Raw genomic sequence first — 25,154 nt, forward strand, 5'->3', positions numbered from 1 at the left:
TAGAATATTATTATGCATTTACCTTTGCCTCAACCACACCCCACACAAAACAGTCAGGGGGTTGCAGTGTTGGGGAAACTGTTGGCAGGAGTCTGCCAACAGTTTCCAGAACACTTACCAATACAGAACATTTTTAGCACTGTCATTATTAGATAAATTATTTATAAACAACTTTAAAATACATTTACAAAACTTCACTGTATTCAGCTTATTATTTTTATGTTCACTTTTTTCTTCTTTTGAACATTTTGGTCACCCCTCTTGTTTTGCTACTTGAGGCAGTTGCCTTGTTGCATTACTCATTGAGCCAGCCATGCTAATGATCAATGATCAAAATTTATCTAGATCTCAGTAATATTATTATGTTGGGTTTAGTGGGTTATACTCAGTTGACACCGGTGGCTGTGTACTATGCCGGACTAGAGTCAAGCCATAGCAACCAAAACAAAACTAAAATTAAATTAGTGTGTCAGTGTCAGTATTCAGGAATTTTCTAATAATGTGGCATGTATTCAATATATTATTATTATTATTGAAATTTTTATAGTTACTTTTCATTTTAATTATAATAATAAAAAATATTTTTTGTTTTTATGTAGATTATTTTTGTAAAATTTATATTTTAAACAAATTTTAGTGCATTTGTGAATTATTTTATTTAATATTAAAGAAATGTTTACAATTAATAATGGTTTATTTATTTTTAAGGTGCGTATAGGAAGCAATCTTCGTTATGAAGTTGGCTATTTGAGATATGAAGTAACAAAAACTTACGAATTTCCACCAATAGCCATAGGTGGAATTGCAGCTGGAGGAGCTCTTCTGATGATTTTAACTTTAATTATTTTGGCAGTATTGCGACATAAAAGTTCTCAGGCTGAAAGAGAATATAAAAGAATTCAATTACAGATGGACACACTAGAAAACAGTGTTAGATCTGAATGCAAACAAGGTTAGATTATTAAATTTATTTGTTTTAACATTATGTAATTTTTTCTATAATAAAAGTTACATTAAGAAAGATCTAAAAGAAACCAATTTGTTAAATATTCAATTATATTGGATATTTAATAAGTTTGAAATGTAGAAACAAGCAAAAAAACTGCAAAATTTAAAAATTAATACATATACAAATCATGAATCTTACTATTCCAATTGTCTGTAATCTGTATGTTGGATTACTGAGAATATAAAACATTGACAATTGAAATATTTTATCACTACTATTATATTGATTTTTAAAAAATGTATTAATTCTAATAAACAGCATGTTGTCTAAAACTTTTTCAGTTGCAACTGCACTGTTTATTAGCGTGTGCTTACTATTAGAGGGCAACTATTGATGGTATAAATCTGGTAATTCTTTCCTACTTTATTGTTACTCAAAAAACATTGGAACACTCAACACACTCACACTTTACTTCAACATATGGTAAGAGTACAGTGCTGAATAGAATGTGCAATTTTTCAATTTAAAATAAATTTTATCTTCTTCCAATAGACATGCTTGCTATTAGAGGACACTATCTATAACTTTTTTCATCTTGCAACTGTGCTATTTATTAGAATAAATACAGTAATATAATATAATAAAATTTTAAAATTTTGTTATTGTATAAAAAAGGATTCCATCATTAAGTTCATATATAAATTAATAGTGTCTAAATAAGTTATTTTACTTTATAATTATAACAGTTTTAGGATAATTACATTTTTTGGTTTTAATGTTTATATTTTAATTCTAAACCCTTTAGAGTTAAGAATTAGAATATAAATATATTCAAAAAGAGATTATACTAATTCTATGTTAATTTAAAAATAAATTAAACTTAGATTGTAATATGTCAAAATTAGTGATATAAAATCAAAACAACAAAAAATAAAATTTTTTTTATTAAACTGCTTATTGAATTATAATAAGTAATTAATATCAGTTATTATTAAGATTGATATAGATTGTAAAGAATAAAAGATATGTCAAATAATGAAATATATATGATTTTTTAAATTACTCATTTATATATTTCAACAATAATCTTTTGAATTGTTATAAATAAATATTTTTGAATTAGATTAAAACATTATTAGATTTCTGGATCATTTAATTTTGAAAGATAAAAGAACATAAATATGTATGTAATATTTAATTTATCTGTATAAATACATGCAGACAAACCACTGTAGATCTGTAGAATGGCCAAAGCACACAGAATGTGGTGGGGTAAGATATGAAGGGCTTTACAAAATAAGAAATAACACAAGGGAGTTGGTAGTTAGCCATTTTATAATACTGAGGTCAAACATACAAATTTACAACAGTACAAGTTAACTAATTGTAACCGGTCGAAACACACTCAGAGTGAAGATACTTAACACGTTAATCTTAATAATAATAAAGAAAAAATATCACAAAAATAGTTACAATAATTTACATTGACGGAAAATAGGCTGATTAGTCGATGAGTGATTCTCCTTATGAGTGTAGCGAGTTATCCTTAATCACAAGGCGGTTGAATTTATGAGTGGAAAATTCACACTCAAACAAGGAAATATTCGTATCGCCATGTTAATCACTTGTAAGACTATTCTATAACAGTTTGGCTGTGGGTTCAAGCAATGTCCTCATAATGATGGAAAAGGATTGCTCTTTTTCGATATGTCCATTTAAACCTTGTCACTAAACCGGAAATTGTCTGTCCTTACCTCACTTCTTCCTCCTCCCTGGTAGAGCCTGAAGCCTCTCCAGGTGCAGCCGGTGACAAAAAAAAAGTCTCAGCGCATGGCGCTCCTACAATTTATACTCCGCACCATCCAAATCATGTGAGCTATACATAAGCTAATAATAGTCCAACCACAATCCAACTCTCAGTAGCTCCATGTGACATGCACAATGACAAAAATAATTAAAAGTAAAACCTTGTGCACGACAAACGGAAATAAGTACAATAATCCAGGTAACACGACAATTGAGATAAATCCCGATATGGGATTATGGAACGCAAAGAAAAATTAATTAAAAATATAAAAATTAATAGTGGCAGAGCACTACACACTCATCATACTTGTATTCTTATAATAATTTTTATTTTGTTATAGATTCTGAAATTAAGATTAGAGTAGAAATATTATCTACTTAAACTGTAATTTTATGATGATAAAACTTGCTCTGGTATATATCACAGAAAATTGTTAGAATGAAAATAAAATTTTCACATAATCCATACCAACGTATTCATGTATCTCCAGAGTAACCATTAAATGCATGACAGCAGTATGCAGTTTAGATTAGAATATACCATCTCAAACATTAAAATATTGCTTTTTTGTTTTAGTTCCATTAGCAGTTTATTGTAGACATAATTATGAAATAGGTAAAAACTGAAAAACAGAATACTGAGACAGAAATTCTAAACGTTGCAAGTGTCAAAAATAGAAAATTATCACCAAACCATAAAATTTTTTTTTTTGTATTGTATCATTTCTGTTACTATGTGTATTTTATATATTATTATAAATTATATTTTATTATTAATTATAAATGCTAAAATAAACTCTGAAAAAATTAAGCAGAAATAATCTTGATATCAATAATATCTAATGATACAAGTCCGGAGTCTATCATTCAACTGTTATTTACTGTAGAAAACTATGCTTCATTCACTGAAAGATATGCTTCCTTCGTAGGCACAAAAAACCTTTCACACACTGTTTCTAGCAAACAAATTAATGAGCACAAACGTTTTCGGCTGTTTTAAAAGGCCTTCTTCAGGTGCCAAACAAATTAATGAGCACAAACGTTTTCGGCCGTTTTAAAAGGCCTTCTTCAGGTGCACCTGAAGAAGGCCTTTTAAAACGGCCGAAAACGTTTGTGCTCATTAATTTGTTTGCTAGAAACAGTGTGTGAAAGGTTTTCTGTGCCTACGATTTTAAATTAGTTCTAGCTTTGTGTGCAGAGATATGCTTCCTTACATAATAGATTGTAATAGTCAGGCCATCTAATACAATGATGAAATTTTTATCTCATTCATCTAATTATTATTCAGAAAATGTTGCACAAAGATTTTTTTATTATTGGCTTCTAATTTGAAAATTTAATAATATTTTAAATTGTATACAAATATTACTTTAATTAATATAAAACAGAATTCTGCAACAAAGAGTTTAAAAAATGAAGCAAATAAACAAAATGGCAGAAAATAATACTTTTTTGCATTGCAAATTTTCTGTATTTGAGTGATTCTTTATTTGGATGACATTTGGATGACATTTGGATCTACACAGGGAAGACTCCAGGAATCAACCAAGCACAAGAAAAATAGATATATACAAAATGTAAAAATTATATACAGGGTGTCCCCATAAAAGTTATGTTGATCTTTGTTTATTCTTTTACAGATAAAGCATAATGCTAAGTAAGAAGGAACAAATTCAAATTATTTTGGTGATGGAGAACTACAGTCAATGAGAAGTTACCAAAGAGTTTAATAGGCTGCATCCAGACTACTGTATGTAATTGGTGGAAAGTATGGATGCAACTCATTAAACTCTTCAGCAACTTATTGCTGAATGTAAGTCTCCACCATCAAAATAATTTGAATTTGTTCCTTCTTATTTAACATTACGCTTTACCTGTAAAAGAATAAACAAAGATCAACATAACTGCTATGGGACCAGACTTATGAGACACCCTGTATATAAGTTATACTTAAATGCATTGATATCAACTTTTTAAATATATTGGATTGATTCAAAGTGGAACTAAACTGGCTGTAAAAATTGAAAGAAAAATAAATATAAATCAGTCAGATCTAGTGTTAATATCATACATTGCTTATAGAAAGATTAAGGTTAAGTTACAAAATATAATTGTCTAACAGCCAATTATTAGAGTGTTTTAGTGACAACAGTTAATACAATTTTAAATATCTACTAAAATAATGTGGTACTCTAAAGAAATATCTCACAAATTAAAATGTACTGTACCTGCAACTTGTACAACTTTATTTTATTACACTAAGATATTCAACTATAAAATCATTACTGTGAATGATTACTTAAGAATGATTACTTAACATTACAGAGCACATTGTGTTGCAAATGTGTTTCTCCTAGCTATGCTTCTTCCTATAAATTCATTGCAGACTTTAAATTTAAATTTGTATGCTAGTACTTTTTATATATTAACAGGACTTATTATACTGGAAAATATGGATGCAGATATTTAGTCTTACAGATCAAAAATAATGTTTTTTATTTAGTTCACCTGAACACATACACTTTAAACTTGTGTTTCGGACTTGTTCGTCCCTCCTCAGCAGGCCTTTAAACAACATTTTCTACAATTAACAATAAAAAAACATTTCTTTGGTACAATTATAACTAAAATTAGTTAAAAAACACAAACATTTCTCGACAATAAATTAAAAATTCTTACAACTTCTGTATTTCCGAACTCCTTTACATTTCCAATTAAACTCACGATCCACAGCAACCATACAATTTGACACATTCCTAATTTTTATACATTAAAATCAGTTTAAAACAATATTTTAGATAATAATTAAATTTATCATCATTTCAATTGACTTACTTCCTTTTTTGTTTATTCTTTTCTACTTAATTCTTGTTCTAATTTGTTCCTATCACTTCTTTTATACCTCTTTCTCCTCCCTTTTATAATGCTTAACCATGATTGGTGGATCTCTCTACCATTGTTGTTGTACCATTGTTGATGTACCATCTCGTACTAATCAACAATGGTACAACAACAATGGTAGAGAGATCCACCAATCATGGTTAAGCATTATAAAAGGGAGGAGAAAGAGGTATAAAAGAAGTGATAGGAACAAATTAGAACAAGAATTAAGTATAAAAGAATAAACAAAAAAGGAAGTAAGTCAATTGAAATGATGATAAATTTAATTATTATCTAAAATATTGTTTTAAACTGATTTTAATGTATAAAAATTAGGAATGTGTCAAATTGTATGGTTGCTGTGGATCGTGAGTTTAATTGGAAATGTAAAGGAGTTCGGAAATACAGAAGTTGTAAGAATTTTTAATTTATTGTCGAGAAATGTTTGTGTTTTTTAACTAATTTTAGTTATAATTGTACCAAAGAAATGTTTTTTTATTGTTAATTGTAGAAAATGTTGTTTAAAGGCCTGCTGAGGAGGGACGAACAAGTCCGAAACACAAGTTTAAAGTGTATGTGTTCAGGTGAACTAAATAAAAAACATTATTTTTGATCTGTAAGACTAAATATCTGCATCCATATTTTCCAGTATAATAAGTCCTGTTAATATATAAAAAGTACTAGCATACAAATTTAAATTTAAATAAAAAGGACACAAAGGCGTAATAATTAATCATTGCAGACTTCTTCCAGGTCCAAATTTTCAGCATTGACTTTATGCACATTCAAGATAACAACATGATTCAATAAAACAAATGGCAAACAATATTATTGGTGTAAGATACCATGCAAATAGTTCTAAATGACAAAGAAATAAATTATTTTGTGAGCTGAAATTATTGAATGGATCCAAGCCCACAGACCCATATAAGTTAGTGCCATCACTGCCTAAATGCATTTCATTGCTTTGAGTCCATACACATGCCATAAAGAGTAATGAACTTACATCTTTCTTATTTACTTGCATTTTATTTGTTTGTATTTCTTTACCATACTTTTATGTCCTTATATTTACTTTTCATTTACATGAAACAGAATTTGTGTGTATGTATTGATTACAAAATGTTTCTGTATGTAGAATATTTATAGAAATTTAAATTATAATAATTAATGTTCATAAATGGTGCATAGATACATATATGTAAGTAAATATAATAAGTATTTAAAGGATAAATGTTTGCATTAAAAATACTTAAACCATACAAATTTTGGCAATTTTTTAATTTGTAGCTTTTGCTGAACTTCAGACAGATATGTCAGATTTGAACAATGATTTACAAACAACTGGTATTCCAACCTTGGATCATCGTAGTTATATAATGAAAGTATTTTTTCCTGGAGTGACTGACAATCCCATTATTCAAGAATTCAAGGTTTAATTCAAATTTATACATATTATATTATATTGTTAATATCTGTAATATAATATTATAATAAATTTAAAGTAAATCTCCTAAGTATAATTTATTTATACTTTAAATAATAAGTTGGAAATTATAACATTAAAATTTTGAAACAAATTTGATTTTTATATTCATTTTTCTGGTATTTAGTGTATTCAGAAAGAAAATGCTTGTTTCTCTATATTTTTATTTATTACAAAGTAATAGTTAAAATAACTGAAATAAGTATATTATAAAAACATAGGAATTAAACATTTTTTGTTTTTTTAAAAGTTTTATTCTCATTTTTAAAATTATATGAAGATTATATACTTACAGTTATAACAGTGAAGTTCATATACATAAAAATAAAACTGGAGAAATTAATTTAGTTTAAGATCTTTCTTTTGTATATTAAAACTGATTTATAAATAAGAGAGCTGTAAAAGAGTAATTATAAAATAAGTTTTTAGTTAAAATAGTTATTTTAAAATTTTTTCTAAATATAATCATTTTTCAAACTTACAAATGAAAAAATTATAATTTTAATTTAGTCCTTGAATAATTTTAAAGATTTATGAAAAATTCAATCTTGTATTTCTTAGATTTCATTGTTTTTCAATATTCTTTATTAGAATAGTAACTATTTCAAAAAGAATTTATTGGCTTTAGAAAATATGCTTATCTTTTCGGCATCAGAGCTAAGAAATTTTTTCAAGAATGTTAACATTCTAATAAGGAATAATGAAAATTTTTTAACATAGATCTAGTAAATTATTGGTGTTTTTGAAAAAAGATTGATTTGTTTCATTAAGAAAAATTATAATAATGCTTTGGAATTTTTTGGTTTTAATTTTTGTTCTTTTTAGCAATTAAATGGACCAAGAAATAATTATGAAGTTGCCATGGCTCAGTTTGATCAATTATTAAATTGTAAAACATTTCTTCTTGCTTTCATTGAATGTTTGGAAGAACAAAAGTCATTTACTATTAGAGATAAGTAAGTTGCTTTTAAATTACATATTTCATTTACAATACATAAAATAAAATGTAATAATTTTTAAATATTAAACTATACATTTATAGATATTTCTTTCATTCTAATTCAAAAGGTATTATGCAATATTATTTTAAATAATTGAAAACATTAATAATTCATCATATTATATTTCATTGTAATTTAACTTTATAAATATTACAGAAAAATTAATAAGAAAAACAAATTAAAACAATATTTTATTGATTTTTAATAAAATTATAATAATTATATATTGAATTCTCTCATATATTAATGCTTTGTTATTAAAAATGTTAACAAAGAAGATATTAGCATATTTTGTCAGATATATTATTATATTTTTTAATGTTTTCGTAATCAAATTTTATATGTAAATATTAATAATTTTCGTATCTTAATAATCTATTTCAGAGTGAATGTTGCTTCCTTATTAATGATTATATTTCTTGAAAGAATGGAATATGCTAAAGAGTAAGTTAATGATAAACTGTATATCAAGTTTATTATATTTACTCAAAAACAATTTTTATTAATATTAAAATAAAATTATATATATTAATATGAAATTCAGTCTTCCATTTAGAAAGCTTTAAAATTTTGTAATTAAGATGATAAAATTATTTCATATAAATTTTGTTTTGAATTAATTTTCTGTAAAATAAAATAAATTTTTATGGTCAAGAATTAGAAATCATATTATATTATGACACCAAATATTAATAAACTTCAAATCACAGAATTCTAAAAACAATTCAAAGTAATTGGTCATAAAAAAGAGTTTTTTTAAATTAATTAAATTTAATTTTTATGTCTATATTTTATGTTAGGTTTTATTACAATCATCAAACACTAATTTTGATTTATTTTTTTCATTTTAACTCAACTATGCATTGAAATGAACTTTTCTTAAAATCAAATATTGTTATTGTATAATAAACAAAATTATCATATAATGAACATTTTTGTTTTTTGTAAAATATTATGTCTTATTAAATACTTATATATGCCAGGTGATTGCAATTAAAGTAGACCTATTCTAAGCTGTCTGCAAAGATTTAGCAGTTCAAATCTCAACCAAATCTCATATAGTAACATTTCTGGGTACATAGAAGACATTTTCAAAAGGAAAAAAATTAGTACTAGAATTCACAATTGTATCATTTTTGACACTGCAAATGCAAAAAAGCAGTATCTTTTGCATAAGCATAAGTATTGCAGCAAGTTCTGGGTATAAAAGGAGTCATATGATTGAATGTCATTCTAAATCCAAAACCTGTTACCGGTGTAATTTGCGTGAAAAAATCTTCTTGTAACATGATAATGAATCCTGAAGTACCCAAAAGAGAACTGAGTCTAAAGTTAAAAATATTTGAATACATAATAACTAACTTTTATTGACAAGTGCACAATGACTCTATTGCAGATTGTTCAATAAATCCATCATAAATGTTTATAAAACAATGTTTTGAAGTTCAAAGAAATCAGAAATATTGTTTTGTTCTCCTGATCTTAATGTGTATGGATTTTGGTTTATTGATTTGATTTAAGAACCACCAAAAAATTGTGGTTTATTGAAGATATGTTTTAAATATGACAGCCTAGCTTGAAAGATGGTATCACATTGTCAATGAGAAGAATCACTCAGGATCAATTTTGGTCAGTCATTAAGGATATTGTACATCACTCTCAGGTTTTATACTTTCAGAAAGGGGATCAATTGAGCAGTAGCCTGTACAGTACATTGCTAAGATCTTGGTATAACATGAGCTTATACAAATAAAATATTTGTTTTTTGCAGAGCCAAAAGTTCCTTAGTAGTAAGTACCAGTACTAATTTTTTCTTATGGGAAAATGTCTTCTGTGTTCCTGAAATGCTACCATATCAGATTTGCATTTGGATTGTTAAATCTTTTTGTAGACAGCATTGATTAGGCATACTTCATCTGGTACATGCAAAATATCTAAGTTTAAATTGAAAATAAAATAAAACATATTACTTTAAAATTATTTATATAAAAATTATTTTTTAAATATTTTTAGTTTGTATTTTTATTATTTAAAAAATAGATAATAATAATGTGTATTACACTATTAATTTGATTTTAGTATTTATACTTATTTGTATTTTAAAGCCTAAAAATCATAGAGTTAACAAAACTGAAAATTTTACATATTGAAACTTTAGTTTATTTCAGTCCTTTAGCCATGAATTAATCTTTGGGGGTTAGAGGGGCAAATTGAAAAAATTTATTTATTTTTTTTTCCAGCTAGCACTAGGCCTATTAGCTGTAGTTTAGATGTAAATATAAGTAACAGTAGTCTAAGTTTTTATGATGAAAGCAAAAGCATACATTATATATATATTGCATATGGACAATACTGACTAAGTAGTGTCCATATGCAGTAGTGTCCCTCACTTTATAGCCCCCATGCCCAACCAATGGCAGAGTGGATGAAACTACTGAACAATTATAGTTGGTTGTGGATTTGTGCCAATAACCTGGCTATGTGGAGTTTTCCCAGTTTTCTTCATATTAGTAACACCTAAATAGGAGCCAGGAGACATTAAAAGCTCATTCTGCAGGATGTGGTCCCGCAGGAAGAAACATACACCAGCAAGTTAATTAATAATAATATACCCGTTTATTAGTATCCATATTTACATATACTTTACAGAGAACACCTTCTCTTGTCCTGGACTCAAGGGGTAAATTCCTCTATCAGTCTAATAGTTATTGAGATGCATATCTCTTGGAATCTAAGGATTCGTTCGGAGGAGTTATTAACAATAAAAAAGGGTCCACGACCTTGACTGCATTCACAGAAAGAACTCGAGAGAACTTACATATCATTGCGAGTAGAATAAATACCTCGGAATAAAGGTTGATATTCAGTAGTCTTTCAATGTCAGCAAAAAGTTCTCGGCCGTCTCAATCGAGAACGTAAGTTTGTTGACTTCTGGGTAAGTCGAAGTGAAGAGAGTTCGGTGAGGATATGTTGATCCGTCCGAATGGGAGACGTTGATGTGGCATCACTTTGGGAGGACAAACTAAACAAATGTTAGTACTCTTCTCCCTGAGATGCTCTGCCTTTTATTTGGGGGCTCTCTTCTCGCGATATCCCCACATACATCAGGGGTAATGGTCTCTCTGGACCAATGATGGATTAAATGACACAATCATGACACAACAGTTAACTCATCTTCTACAAGGAAGTATTTTCATGGGAACAGAGTTTTTATGATCGATTTTTTATGAATAAATTTGTCTGTTGTTTTCTCCTTTTTGAACTAACCCTAAATTTTCCAAAATAGTTTTTTTTGTAGAAAACGGTAGATGAAAATGAATAAAGTGTTCAAATCGAATCTCATCATTCTGGCTCTCACACACAGTTATTACTTCATTTAACTCATTATTATAAAAATGAATATGAGATGCTATATAATGTGGTTATAAAATAATATAAAAATTACATATTTATGGTTTTATGTAGTGTGGTGTAAATAATTACAACACTAGGCCTATAATGTAAATTCGAAAAGTTAAAAGAACTAGCAACATTTAAATGAGAAAAACCATATGATAAAAAAGTCTGTTAGCCATTGAACTTTGAACTGTTACAATTATTTGTAATTGATCTATGCCTCTGTTTTATCATATGTTTTTATTGTTTGTCAGGACAAGTTAGAGAAAACTTTTACTATTCTCCCATCAGTGTTTAAATTTAAAAATAAAATAAATAAAAGAATTTGAGGTACAGCTTCCTTATACTATGTGGTTTTAGATATAGGTCACTTGTCTGGCCATAAAGAGTCACCAGGATGAGAAAAGGGATAAAAATTTTCAAAATATTAGACTATGTATATTTTGGATGTTAGCCAACTTTCAATATTTTCTGATTTCATAGTTAAAAGCCTTTAACTGTCACATAGTATATTACATTATATATTTTCTGTTAATTTTTCTTTTCAAATTAATTAATAAATATAACTTAATAAATTTTTTAGTGTTCTGAAAGAACTGTTGTTGAGGTTAATTGATAAATATGTTGGAACCAAACACCCACAATTAATGTTAAGAAGGTAATTTTTTTTATAGCTACATCTAATAAATTTGTTATACCATATGCTAGCTAAACTTGATAGTATCATTTTTTTAAATTTCAGGACAGAAAGTGTTGTAGAAAAAATGCTTACAAATTGGATGGCTCTTTGTATGTACAACTATATAAAAGTTAGTAATTTTTACTATGATATATAACTGTAAACCTGTAAATTGTTAAATTTTATATAGTCCTATAATATAAATATTTTTTTTAATGTATAGAAATACATATTATTTATATAGTAGATTAATTGCTCAAACTGAATAATAATTTATGATTATTTGGGAACTTTTGAGCTTGGTTGTCCAATGAAAACAAGTTGTAAGGGAAAGAGTAATGAATATGTAAAAGCAATTTTTAGAAATTATGTAATTATTATAAGAAATTTAGTATAATTTCAGTATTAAATAAGAATATTATCAATATTTATTAGTATTCTAAGAAATTCAGAAAAATATGTAAGACATTATTAAGTAAGAATATCATGATACATATGTTAATGAACAGTTACTGAATTCTGAATTGAAACTCTGTTTTATTAAAAAAAAAAATTAGCAGGAATGTTTTCCAAATAAGAGTTTAATAGTGAATTGTGAATTAATGATAGTTTCAGTAAGAGTTACTTTAAAAATTGCTTTAGAATTAAACTTTTTATCTTAGACTACACATATTTTTATGATTATCACAAGTTTATGTTGAAATTACAATAGTATATCTTTTTCCAGGATGTTTTCTTTTTAGTCATAAATAGGAAATAAGATGAAAAAGAACACATTACTTCAGATGACATATAAATTGTGCTGTAAACCTATTGACCAGTATTGGTAACACATATCATTGCACAAATGTTTTTGGGCTCTCCAGATAACTGCTTCAAGTGAATCTCACTATTTCGTTGATTTAATGGACATTCGAATTTTTACGTTTGAAATTGTGTTTTATCAATGAAACAGTGAGATTCACCTGAAGCAGGACTCCAGAGGAACCCAAAAACATTTGTTCAATGTATATGTTACTGACACTGATCGGTAAGTCTGTAGCACGATTTAAATAAAAAATGTTTTTTCATTTTGGTGATGATTGTGTTATAAATAGTAATTACCACAGTTTTTTATTATTAGTGTTCTTTTTTCTAATTATTATACTGTATGGAATTTCTGTATTACTAATAAAATAAACTCCAAAATAGCCATTGATTAAAATTAAATTCAGAATTCATTAATTACTGTTTCAGTTGTAAGTGATATGTATCTTATTCAAAAAGAAGATTCAAAATAAAAATTTGGCAAATTAATTTAAATTGTATATCCAAATTAAAGATTTTATATATTCTGCTTTTTTAATTTTTAATTTAGCTAGAAAATGTTTGTATTTCACTCAGAATTCAAATGATAAGGTTGAATTAACTGTTGGTTTAAAACTTGGCTAGTTAATTTTCAGCTTGATACTTAAACTGTCTTATCATTTGATCATTATAATAAATCAAGTTTGGTTTTTTATATGTATTTATAATCAAAATTCAATAATAAGTTTCATTACAGTGATTTAAGTAACAAATGATTACATAAATTCAAATGCAAAGATAATAGTTTTATGATTTTAATATTATAAATAATAATTTTATAAAATTTTATTAACTTACTGAATATATTTAATAGATTTACTACCATGAATATTCTGTAATTTCTGTCTAATTTGGTACTATTACATTACATTATATTTTCATTTTGATATGTTAGATTTCACAATTTTCTTTTATATTTTAAGTGAAAATAGTGATATAGGTAATTTCTATAAACTTATTCTAGTATTATATTTTCAATTTGTAAAAATTAATATTTTTCATTGCTTTTAAAATATAATTGCTATAGCATTATTTTATATATTGATATTTCAAGCATTAGTTGGAAATTTTGCTTTAAAAAAAAAATAAAATTATATTATCAATATTGAATGCTCATTTCAGGTAGCCAAATGTTTAATTTAACAAATTTATTTGGAAGCTGAAGCCGTCCTAAAACAGGACGAAAACATTCCTTCTTGTTGAATTAAACATTTGGCTAGCTGAAATAAGCATTTAATATCAATAATAATATGGAGCCAGAAAATTATAAAGTTATTGATGATTAGATTATATTGTCATTTGAGAATAAATTATTTTTTTTTTTTTAGGTATAACTTAAATAGTTTTATTTACATTTTTTAAAATTTTTGTATAAAGATTATAAATATACCTGTAATAAAGTTTTGGAAGCATTAACTTTTTCAGAAGTAAATATTTTTTGAAGAAAAATCAATTAAAAATGAGTTGCATGCTATCTGACAGCTATATATTAATCAATTTATATTAGCTTTGAGAATATTTATCAAAATTTGTTTAATAATAAATAAATTGCTGTATATCATAGTTAGATAATGGTGTATGGCATATTATTGAAGGATATTTAATGATATATTGTACTGTAGTTATTAGACAACATGGTGGTAATTAACTTAAGTTAAAAGAATAGTAAATTTAATAAATTTAACTTTCTGCTTAATATTAATGATAATATTGGAGCAGTAAAAACATATTCAATTTAATATTAAATAATTTTTTTGCAGGATTATGCTGGAAGTTCATTATTCTTGCTGTTTAGTGCAATTAAACATCAAGTTGAGAAGGGTCCAGTTGATGCAATTACTCATGATGCTCGTTATTCACTTTCAGAAGAAAGATTACTAAGAGAACCAATAGATTATGTTACTGTTGTAAGTATAAAAAAATATTATTAATCCTCAGTTTAAAATCGTTTTTAATTTGATATTTATTTTTTTGTAGTGAATATTACTATATTAGTTGAAAAACAATAATTAAAATTAATATTATGGAAACTAAAAATTATCCATTCAAAAATTCAAATTCTTCAGAATTCTACTAATTCTAAAGAAAAATTTGCTCTAAACTCTTCTGAATTCTAATCATATGAGCATATGAATTAAAAATATATTACAATTTGGAAATTTAATTTTATAAAATAAAATACCTTAAGATTTTATCTACCACAAAACTCCAGCATTAACTTACATATTCACTCCAAAAAAACAGGTGATGAATATATATCTTTAATCTTTATTTTAAATGAAAAAATTGTATTTACAAATGATATAAAATATAAATTTTATATATTGATTAATATAAAAAAATAATAAAAATTCCCTATAAAATATCTGATCCCAAATTATATCTCAGACAATTTTAACAACTAATGTTATATTATTCACTAACATGCCAAATACATTGTTCAGTTCTTTTAATGAATTGTAAATTTTACAAATCTGTATATGCTGTATTATATGCTTTCTTTCTATGAACAAACAAGTCATTTATTTTATATTTCTTTTGCACATTACATAATTTAATTGTAATTTATTCTTGATATTAATGATGTTAAATGTAAACAAGCAATTATTTATTGTGATGCAGTCACAATGCCAGGCTGCAATTTTTAATCATATTTTTAATTTTTTAAATTTAAAATATATGCTCTCCATCTCAAATTAGTGGCTTGCCCCTGTATGTCATACTTTTCCTTTAATAATAGTCATGTCGGTCATCTAGCTAACACCTTTCAGAGGAAAATTTTTGAATTGAAATAATGTGACTTCCAGTTTGCATCAGAAGTTCATATATAGGTTATCAAGGCTTTCTACTCGTAATATTTCTATATCTGGTCTCATCTTTCATCTAACTCCATTTTCAAGATTAACGATGGACAGACAGATGGATGACTGTGGGAATTTATAGATCTACAATTTTTTCAAATTGCAGTCTAATCAAAGATCTTAATGACATTACTTTATAATAAACTTTTCTAAAGATTGTCTTAAGCTAAAATTTGGAATACTCTAGCTTAGTTTTTAGTAACAATTTCATGTAATTGAGACTATCAAATTCAGTTTTTGCTTTGTTAAATTATAATTCAACAAATTTCCAAAATTGAAACATTTGCCACAACAAAAACTGAATGTTTAGAATAAAACTTTATACCAAATACCATTAAAACCAGCAAAAGTACTTTGAATTTAAATATATTCAATGGTTTGATCTGTTTTCCTTATGGAATATCTGATGATGTTATTACAGATGGATGAAAACGTTTGTGTAAATAAATAATTTTTGTTCCTTTTACTGGTTTTTATGGTATTGGGTGTGTAGTTTTATTCAAAAAATTTGTTTTTGAATTTATTGTTTCAATTTCCACAATTTATATAAGCATATTATTACTTAAGTTGAGCCTTACTAAGTAGATGACTCTATTTTATTTATTTCTATATTTAAATTGATTTGATTTTTACATGTTGTTTTATTATTAAACAAAACTTATTTGATGAAATAGGAAGTAATGATATTTTGCATAATTATAACTAATTTATAAAAATTTTGTTTTAAACTAGACTATACAAGTAATTCAAGAAGATCAAGATGAAAAAGTTCTATGCAAAGTAAATGATTGTGATACCATTAGTCAAGTCAAGTCGAAAATTTTAGATTCCTTATACAAAAACACCTCTTTTTCACTCCGACCTTTTGTACATGATGTTGATTTAGGTAATTCTTCTTTAAAACATTTATAATTTAATTTTAATACTATAATGTATTTAGCCAAAAACTGAAAGGACTGGAACTGTGAAAACGTGATTGTTAACTATAATATAATGATTGTTCACAGTATTTTTATCATTTCTTCATTGATTATGATGGTAATAATAATTTTAAAATTCAACTATGAGAATTATTAATTTATATGAAATTAATCTTAATACTTATTAATAAACATTAATAAATAATTAGTAATCAATAACGTCATTATTGATTACTAAATATCATTATTGATTATTAAATATGTAAATAATAATATATAATAAAAATAATTATAGAAAATAATTTCATTTTTCTATTGTAATGCAAATCAATAACTAACTATTGTTATTCTAACTGCATTATTTAATATCTTCAAAAACATACCTACAGTTTCTGTACCTGTAAGGGTAAACCTTACAGGTACAGAAACTGCTAGTATGTATTTTGTACCTGTAAGGTTTCTGTATACAGTTTCTGTACCTGTAAGGTTTACCCTTACAGGTACAGAAACTGCTGTCAAGCATAAGTAGATCAATTGTTTTCAAATTATTACCATTCTATCTTATATATGTACAAAACACATTTTAGTACAATAAAGTATGATACCTTCATTCAATGACTGCTATTTTACATTCATAATTATTTCAGTATAGAAAGTCATGACATCAGGGACATCAAGTGATTGTTCTGACATCAAAAGCTGCTATAATGGTGTCAAGAATTTTCATTATATACAGTTTTAATATCAGTGCCAATGTCATTTTTAAAAAAGTAATATTTCAGTTTTCAAGTGCACACTTGGTTGTGCAGATCACTTTTGTGGGAAACGCCGGGAGGTAGGACGGAGTCGTACCTCCTTTTTCTTCGGCGAATAGGTCGGCAAGACCCACCCCACTGTCAAGGATGGCTAATTTTTCGCGATATCCCGACTCATCGGGATAGGTTAATGAATTGTCAGGTCGAGTGGAGGAAGGGTGAGGTCGTCGATAAGAAAAACGGCAATATCCGCTGTAACAGGACAACACATATAAGATTTATTTAGATGGTAAACAGATACAAAAGATCTAACGCGTTCCGTTCCTAACCGCGAGAGAGAGAGTTTACAAATTTAGGGGGGATCATACCTCTTCCTAGGATTAGTCGTAGGATTAGCTGTAATCGTAGGATTAATCTTCTCAGTTCTCCGGTCGTGGAGGTAAGCGGGAGGATCGGGCGGGCGGCTCGTCGTCGGCGGGCTTCGGTGAGTTCGTGTCTCGGCCCTCGCTTCTCAGGATGGATCCTACGGGTTGGGTGGCTTGTGCGGACTTTCAGCGACCGACCCTGTTCTTAGATATCTCCCCCCTATTTATACTTCCGGTCTCGTCCGCTGCGATGACGGTAGATGATGAGTCAATCTCCCTGACTCAGAGGTCGAATCTGGGGAGGAGAGAAGTGAGTTTGCCGGCGGAAGACTGCACATCCTTTGAATCTTGATCGCTATCTCCCGAGGGGTTTGAACAATAACATTTAAAACGGACTGGTCGGTTTTACCCGGTCGTCACACTTTCATTGTTCAAGGTTCCTTTCACTGTTGCTTTAACATTTACATATGTGATAATAATTCTTTCAAACTGTTTATAATGAAATAAACTTTAGAATAATTAGTAATATAATAAATCTGTAATGCACCACCAAGTGTGCATTTGAAAACCGAAATATTGTTTTGCCAAGTGACTAGCACAGTCACCTTATAAACAATTTACATTTTTGGCAAGTGACAGTCACCTTATAATGTTACATCAATAATGATATCTCAATTTATAAAATGATGTTATTTTAAATATCTATATAATCATTTTATGTAATGTAACTGATGCTGTTCTATAAATTTTTATTAAACTTATGTTCTCATATCAATTACAAATAAGCATTTACATAATTGCACTATCATAAAACTTTGGCCAATGTTAAATAAAGAAATGACCATGTTCCAATATAGCAGGGGTGGCCAACTTTTGTGTACATAAGATCTACTTTTTATCGTAAAAATGTGTCGCGATCGACTTGTTGTCGTAGGCATAGTCTAAGTGGTGAGGGGGGTGTGAAATACATACTATATTTATACACTGTGTTTCAGTACGAGGTGCACTCCCACGAGCTATGGGTAGATAAGGAAAATATATGTTCAAAACTATTTTTTATTTTTTAAGTCACTTATTAAGTTTTCAAGATATAGGCTCATAAAGAAAATAAATTTCCAGACCCAACTTTTGATATTTGCAGTTATGAGTTCATTCCGTACAGGCGGCACCTAAAAAAATTCGATTTTTCGACACTTTCAAGATAGATTTTTATTAACTTAAAATATAATATAATTTTTTGAATCAATTACAATGTATAAATTGTGGTACTATTTGTTCGTAAACTTGAAAAAGTTGTTATAAAACTGCACAGTACGGCTGATAATTTGATTATAAGATTTTACTTTCGCAATTTTTTTTTTGGCGAAGAAAATTTATCACGGAAGAATGATATAAGATTTTTAGACTTATTTTTTGCTAATCTATCAATAGCTCGCGGGAGTGCTCTTTGTACTAAAACACCCTGTATATCTACCTACGTAAAAAACAACGTAATTATTTAACGGGCCAAAATACTCACTTCCGGGGGAATTAAAACAAATATTGTTAATAATTACTCATGTTATTAATTCAAATTAGCTACTGATAAAGACAGATTTAGAATTTATTTTATTACGTTACATTAATGGGAGGGCTGAGTTTGCACGTCTCTTACCAAGAAAACATAATTAGGTGTACTGTATATCCTGACAAAGATAATAATAATGATTCTTCAGTATGGGAATCAGTCAGGACAGAATGTTGTTTAGTATTCGTTAACTTTACGTATGAAAATGCTGATTCACACAGGTATGTAGTTCCGAAACAGGAATAAATATATTCGCTACATTTGGTGATACTGGGATATTTTTCTCAATTGACGTATTTCCAAAAATCCAAAAATATAGAGGTCTGTTGCCGAAAACGCTCACTTATCAAGTAAATAGATAGGTAAGAAAAGCCATAATTTAATTTAAAACATAAAGAACAGGTACTTACATTTTAAACAAATGAAAAATTGAAACTCAACGTTGTCACCGTGGATAAATAATATTGATTAATAATATTAATATTGTTAATACTAAAGAAAAGAAGCTACCGCATGACAGTATCAAATATTCAAGCTAAATGGCTGTGTTTTCTACGAGTCCAGTCATAATTGCATGCATATTGTTGCTTTTGCGCGTTACGTTCGCGTTGCGTTCAGTTAAAAGTGTAAGGCCACAAACACACATGCGTAAAATTGTGTGGCAGAAAACTGAATCAGAAATCAGCTTTCAGTTCAGTTTCTGTTTTACGCTTTTATGCCAGAACACACATACGTAAAAATTCTGACCGAATAGGAAACACCACTGCTACCAACAGTGCTAATTTTATTAATTTTTTCTTGTCATATATCTATTCCTTTGTACCTTCCATTTTTTTCCGCTTCCTCTGCTATAATATAGAAAATTTAAATTAATACACTTGTATTCCGAATTCAAATAAAGAACGTGCGTGTAATCTAAATACTAAGCCTATAAATCAATTCTACTAGACCTACCTGTTGTTTGAAATTTTGCACCTATAGCCATCCATAAACGTTGTTTAAATATAGTGGCTTTATACATGACACTGATGTGGTCGAACGGATTCAATAAACTTCTCTATTTCATTTATTTTTTGTTTTTTCGAGACCGTCACAATTGTAGGGTTAACCCTCATTGCCGCCATTGTTAGAATAAAAAGCACACGTGTCTACTTTGACGTCACAGAAAAGACTTCTCTTTATTGGAGGAATTTTGGCGTAAAAATTTTACGCCGTAAAAAGTAGAGACATGCTCTACTCTTTTTTCAGTTCTGTTTCAGCCAAAATTTCAGAAAAATTTTTACGCTTTCTGTTTTATGCTAGATTTTACGCCGAATTTTACGCATGTGTTCCTGGCCTAACACATTAAGTCAAGACATCGCGAGCGATCGACCAAAATTGGCATCGCAATCGACCGGTCGATCGCGATCGACTTGTTGGCCACCCCTGCAATATAGCAATGTCAGTTTTATATTATATACAGTGAAATTATTGGTTTTATATAAATGATCAATACTAATTAAAATTAAGGAACTATAAACAATTTATTAATCTGAAACATTTTCAGAGATTATTTTTTCATTTTCATTACATTATTATGTGTTTGTTAACTAAATTATAGAACATAAATAATTTGAGTGTTAAAATATTTAGATAAAATGTAGTATATAAAAATAGTATATAGAATATGTAGAAGTTTAAACGGTTAAATAAAGTCATTACTAAAACAAAGGAAATCAATTGTAGAAAACCAATAAATCTTTAGTATTGAATTATGAAATGCATTCAAATAAAAATTTAAACAGTTTTCATTAATGATTCATTTATTTATTTTATTTATAGTCAAAGTTGCTGTTATTGATAATAGGTTAATTCAATTTTTTTTTAGAATGGCGGCATGGTAGAGGAGGACATCTCATTTTAGCAGATGAAGATTTAACATCAAAAACTTCTAGTGGATGGCAGAGAATAAATACATTAAGCCATTATGGAATTAGAGAATCTGCTATAATGGGACTTGTTAACAATAAGAAATCATCCAAAAGTATGAACAACTAAATAACATAAGCATAATATACTTTTTTTTTAGACTTACATTTAGTTTTTTGAATATATTTTATTATTAAGTTCAATTTTAAATTAAAAAGCTTAATTAAAATACATTTATTGAAAGATTCTTTTATACTAATATATGCTATTTCAGAATTTAATATGTAATATAATGTTATATTCTGATAGCTAAAGAATAATATTAAATTATTAAGAATTTACTGTATTTACTTGCATATAAGATGATCTTACATATAGAATGAAAAGTGTGACTTTAAAGATCAAAATAAAGAAAATTAGATTTATTAATACAATTCTAATTTTATTTTGTTTAATTAAAATAAAATATTATCAAATGCATGTAAATGCACACATTGTCCCACAAAATTACTGGCATTTTAAACTTCAAGGAACAGTCTTTTAAAATTGACAACATAATTTGTTCATGTAAAGCTAGACAATTGGGAACCTTTTTTGCCAATTCTTAACAGTCAAATCCACTATCTGTGGATTATACTTATGAGTTTCTCCGAATTCTGATTTCTGAATAATCATCTGTTTTCATGTGAGAATGAATTAAAACTTATCATGCTCCCATGTGATTTTGGAATTTCAATCTGGAATTCAATTCAAAAGCTTTGCTTTTCCTATTGCTATTCATCTTTACTCCTGACACTACATAAGAACAATTCAAATGGCCCAGATAAAGTAGTTTGTTTTTAAACATCAGAGGATGAATATCTGGTAAAAATTGCAAATACATGGTTCACAAAAATTATTGCAAACACACAAAGAATCTTTAATAAAAATTGCCAGGACCAATATGACATTTACAGAAAAAAATATTTCTATTTGACTATACATACATAGATGAGTCTAGTCGAGTTGTCCCTTCACATGCTGTACAAGGCAATAACAATTCCACTGGCGAAGTCTACCTTTTTTTGTAGGCTACCATTCGCCACAAAATGTAAAATAGTTAAAATAGTCTTCTAGTGGTGGCACAGCACAATTAAAATTAATAATTTAAATTAATAAATAATTAAAATTAATAAATTACATTTAATAAAAATTGCGGGACCAATATGACATTTACAGAAAAAAATATTTCTATTTGACTATACATACATAGATGAGTCTAATCGATTTGTCCCTTCACATGCTGTACAAGGGACAAATCGACTAGACTCATCTATGCCTCTGGATTATCTGGATTTATTAATTTCAAATTTTTTTGCCATAAATTTATTTAAATATTAATATTAACATTATATATCTGGGATCATCAATAGATATGATAGTGTTTTTTGTAAGACATTTTCTGAGTGAAGACTCAGAATAATCAAAAGATTATTGAGTCTTCTAGATGCTAGTAGCAGCTTCTGAAACTACTAGCATCTATGCCTCTGGAAGCATGTTAGCATTGTTTACTATTGTGGCTAGGGCTATCAAGAGCGTTTAGGGCCTGTGAATAGAGTGGACCCTTTTGCCTCTTACTAGAACCTTTTATCCTTTTTTTTTTTTTTTTTTTTTTTTTTTTTTGAACAAATGAAATACATGGAATGTTTCTTTATCAATAAAAAGCAATATTAAAGATTTTATTTTTTTGTTAGTAAAAATAACATTAATTTTATAAGGGTAGAATTCACTACAAGCTCCCCTTAGTTTCCTCTGGATCCAAGAAAAATCCCCAGCTCTCCCTCTCAATCTCCTGACAGTCCTGGTTGTGGCACAGCATGTAAGACAAGCCATATTGAAGAGGCACAGTATCTCAAAGGAATTGTCAGATATACTAAGAAGTAAAATTAATGATGCCAAAAGCTCAGATAATTTGTTTTAAAATTACGAAATTATTTTAGTATAATAATCCCACTAACTTGACTAATAGGGATGACGATTGTCTGAGTTAGTGGGGTGTTTTCTTAAATGACATGGAAAACAAGTAGATTTAATACTGTATAGTAATTTAAAACAATCAGTTCTATACAGAAGTTTTACTAAGTTTATTATTGCAAGAAATGAACTCAAAAAATTTCCTGACACAGTAAAGTATAGCAATGTACAGTTTTATTAACTTACTAAAGTCTTTGTAATATGATAAATTATATATATATATATATATAATTTTATATCTATTGTTATTCTTAAATATTATCTTTATTGTAAATAAAGAATAGTGTTTTTATAAACTTTTTCTTGTTTTAGATGTTTCAAATGGACCAACTTTACAAAATTCACCAAAATGTATAGTAAATGATATATCTGGTCATGGGATTCGATACTGGCATCTTGTTAAACCAGTGGATGATCACCATGAATACCATAAAGATCATAGTCATAAAGCTATTCCAGAAATTTTTCTTACAAGACTTTTATCAACAAAAGTAAGTATAATTTATAATTAATACTCACAAATGAAATCAGTAAAGAGAATTCAGTTTTTAGGTGTGAAGAGATTGGATAAAAATATAAACTATTAAAAAATATATATATAATTCTAACATTTTCAACATTTAGAAAGCATGGCTAATAAATAGAACAAATAGATATAAATGTAAGTAGTGTGTGCATTTTGTTCTATTTATAAAGCCATTCATTCTGAAAAAAACTTTTAGACTGTCAGAAACTTTAGAACCATATTCATTTCTTTGAATGATTTGTATTTTTATCCAATCATTTCACTCTCAAAAAACTGAATTCCCTTTACTAATAACACTAATGTGGTGCACATCCATTTGTAAACTGAATATATAAATGAAATATTGTGCAATTCAAAAATAGTTAATATTCTAATATATAGTGAAACTGTTTTCTAATCAAATATAAAAAACTTTAATTAGTTATTTATTATATATTTTGAGTTATTCAAAATATTTTTATTAATTTAATTTTTAACTTTTGTATTCTAAATCATAACCTGATAGTAAGATTGAGATACCTTCACTTTTAATACAAATTCTGAAGGATTATTTTTCATGAATTGCAAGATAAAAATTTTATTTTTATATTTTTCTTATTTTAATTATTTATTTAACAGATTTTTATAAAATTTAAACAGGATAATATTAATACCAATATTCTGAAACAAATGAATAAATTAAGTTTTTAAATTTAAAATAGTAGTAAATTGTTAGAAAATAATACAATGAAATTTGTGAAAATTCATGTTTTATGTTTTCAACATTTAATATATTTTGTTTTTTTTTTTTAAGTTTTTAAGCTGTATTTTATAATCTAATATTTTGCTGATGATAATACATTTTTTGTTTTAATTTAATTTTTTGATTAAAATGTTTATTATATTTAAATTTAAATGTTCAGTAAATTTGAACAAACGCAGCCTAGTTTTCATATTTTAGGTCTCTAAAAGTCTTATTTTTACATTCTTTGGTTAATTTTAAAAAAGTATTATTCATTCATTTTATTACATACAATAATAGAAATAATAAAAATAAAAAAAGAATCCAAAGAGTAGATTTAAGAATACCTAATCTTTGGCTTCTTTCTTTATTACATTTCTTCTTCTTCCTCCTCTTTTTCTTCTTTTTTTCTTTTTTCTTTATTTAATATTAGATATGCATTATTATAATCTACAAATAAAATAAAACTTGCATA

The 25,154-nt window shown here is 27.0% G+C and overlaps 1 protein-coding gene and 1 long non-coding RNA gene across 4 annotated transcripts in view; one reads left to right on the forward strand and one right to left on the reverse strand.

Annotated features, from left to right (window-relative positions):
* The window catches only part of LOC136975904 (plexin-B-like), a 302,414-nt gene that overhangs the window by 257,722 nt on the left and 19,538 nt on the right, over nucleotides 1–25,154 (forward strand). For all 3 annotated transcript variants that reach the window (XM_067271069.1, XM_067271070.1, XM_067271068.1), the window contains 10 exons: nucleotides 709–952; nucleotides 6,926–7,068; nucleotides 7,947–8,077; nucleotides 8,507–8,566; nucleotides 12,102–12,176; nucleotides 12,261–12,327; nucleotides 14,804–14,950; nucleotides 16,637–16,790; nucleotides 21,379–21,534; nucleotides 23,745–23,923. In XM_067271069.1, the coding sequence (XP_067127170.1) occupies nucleotides 709–952; nucleotides 6,926–7,068; nucleotides 7,947–8,077; nucleotides 8,507–8,566; nucleotides 12,102–12,176; nucleotides 12,261–12,327; nucleotides 14,804–14,950; nucleotides 16,637–16,790; nucleotides 21,379–21,534; nucleotides 23,745–23,923 (1,356 nt within the window). The remainder of the gene's footprint in view (nucleotides 1–708; nucleotides 953–6,925; nucleotides 7,069–7,946; nucleotides 8,078–8,506; nucleotides 8,567–12,101; nucleotides 12,177–12,260; nucleotides 12,328–14,803; nucleotides 14,951–16,636; nucleotides 16,791–21,378; nucleotides 21,535–23,744; nucleotides 23,924–25,154) is intronic.
* Nucleotides 833–25,047, reverse strand: LOC136975905 (uncharacterized). Its single transcript, XR_010880845.1, has 3 exons — nucleotides 25,027–25,047; nucleotides 1,148–1,181; nucleotides 833–877 (listed from the first exon to the last, which is right to left on the reverse strand). It is a non-coding gene; the product is annotated as an uncharacterized lncRNA (long non-coding RNA).

Source organism: Centruroides vittatus, unplaced genomic scaffold (genome assembly GCF_030686945.1).
Source record: "Centruroides vittatus isolate TY-2023 unplaced genomic scaffold, ASM3068694v2 contig_391, whole genome shotgun sequence".
Taxonomy (NCBI): domain Eukaryota; kingdom Metazoa; phylum Arthropoda; class Arachnida; order Scorpiones; family Buthidae; genus Centruroides; species Centruroides vittatus.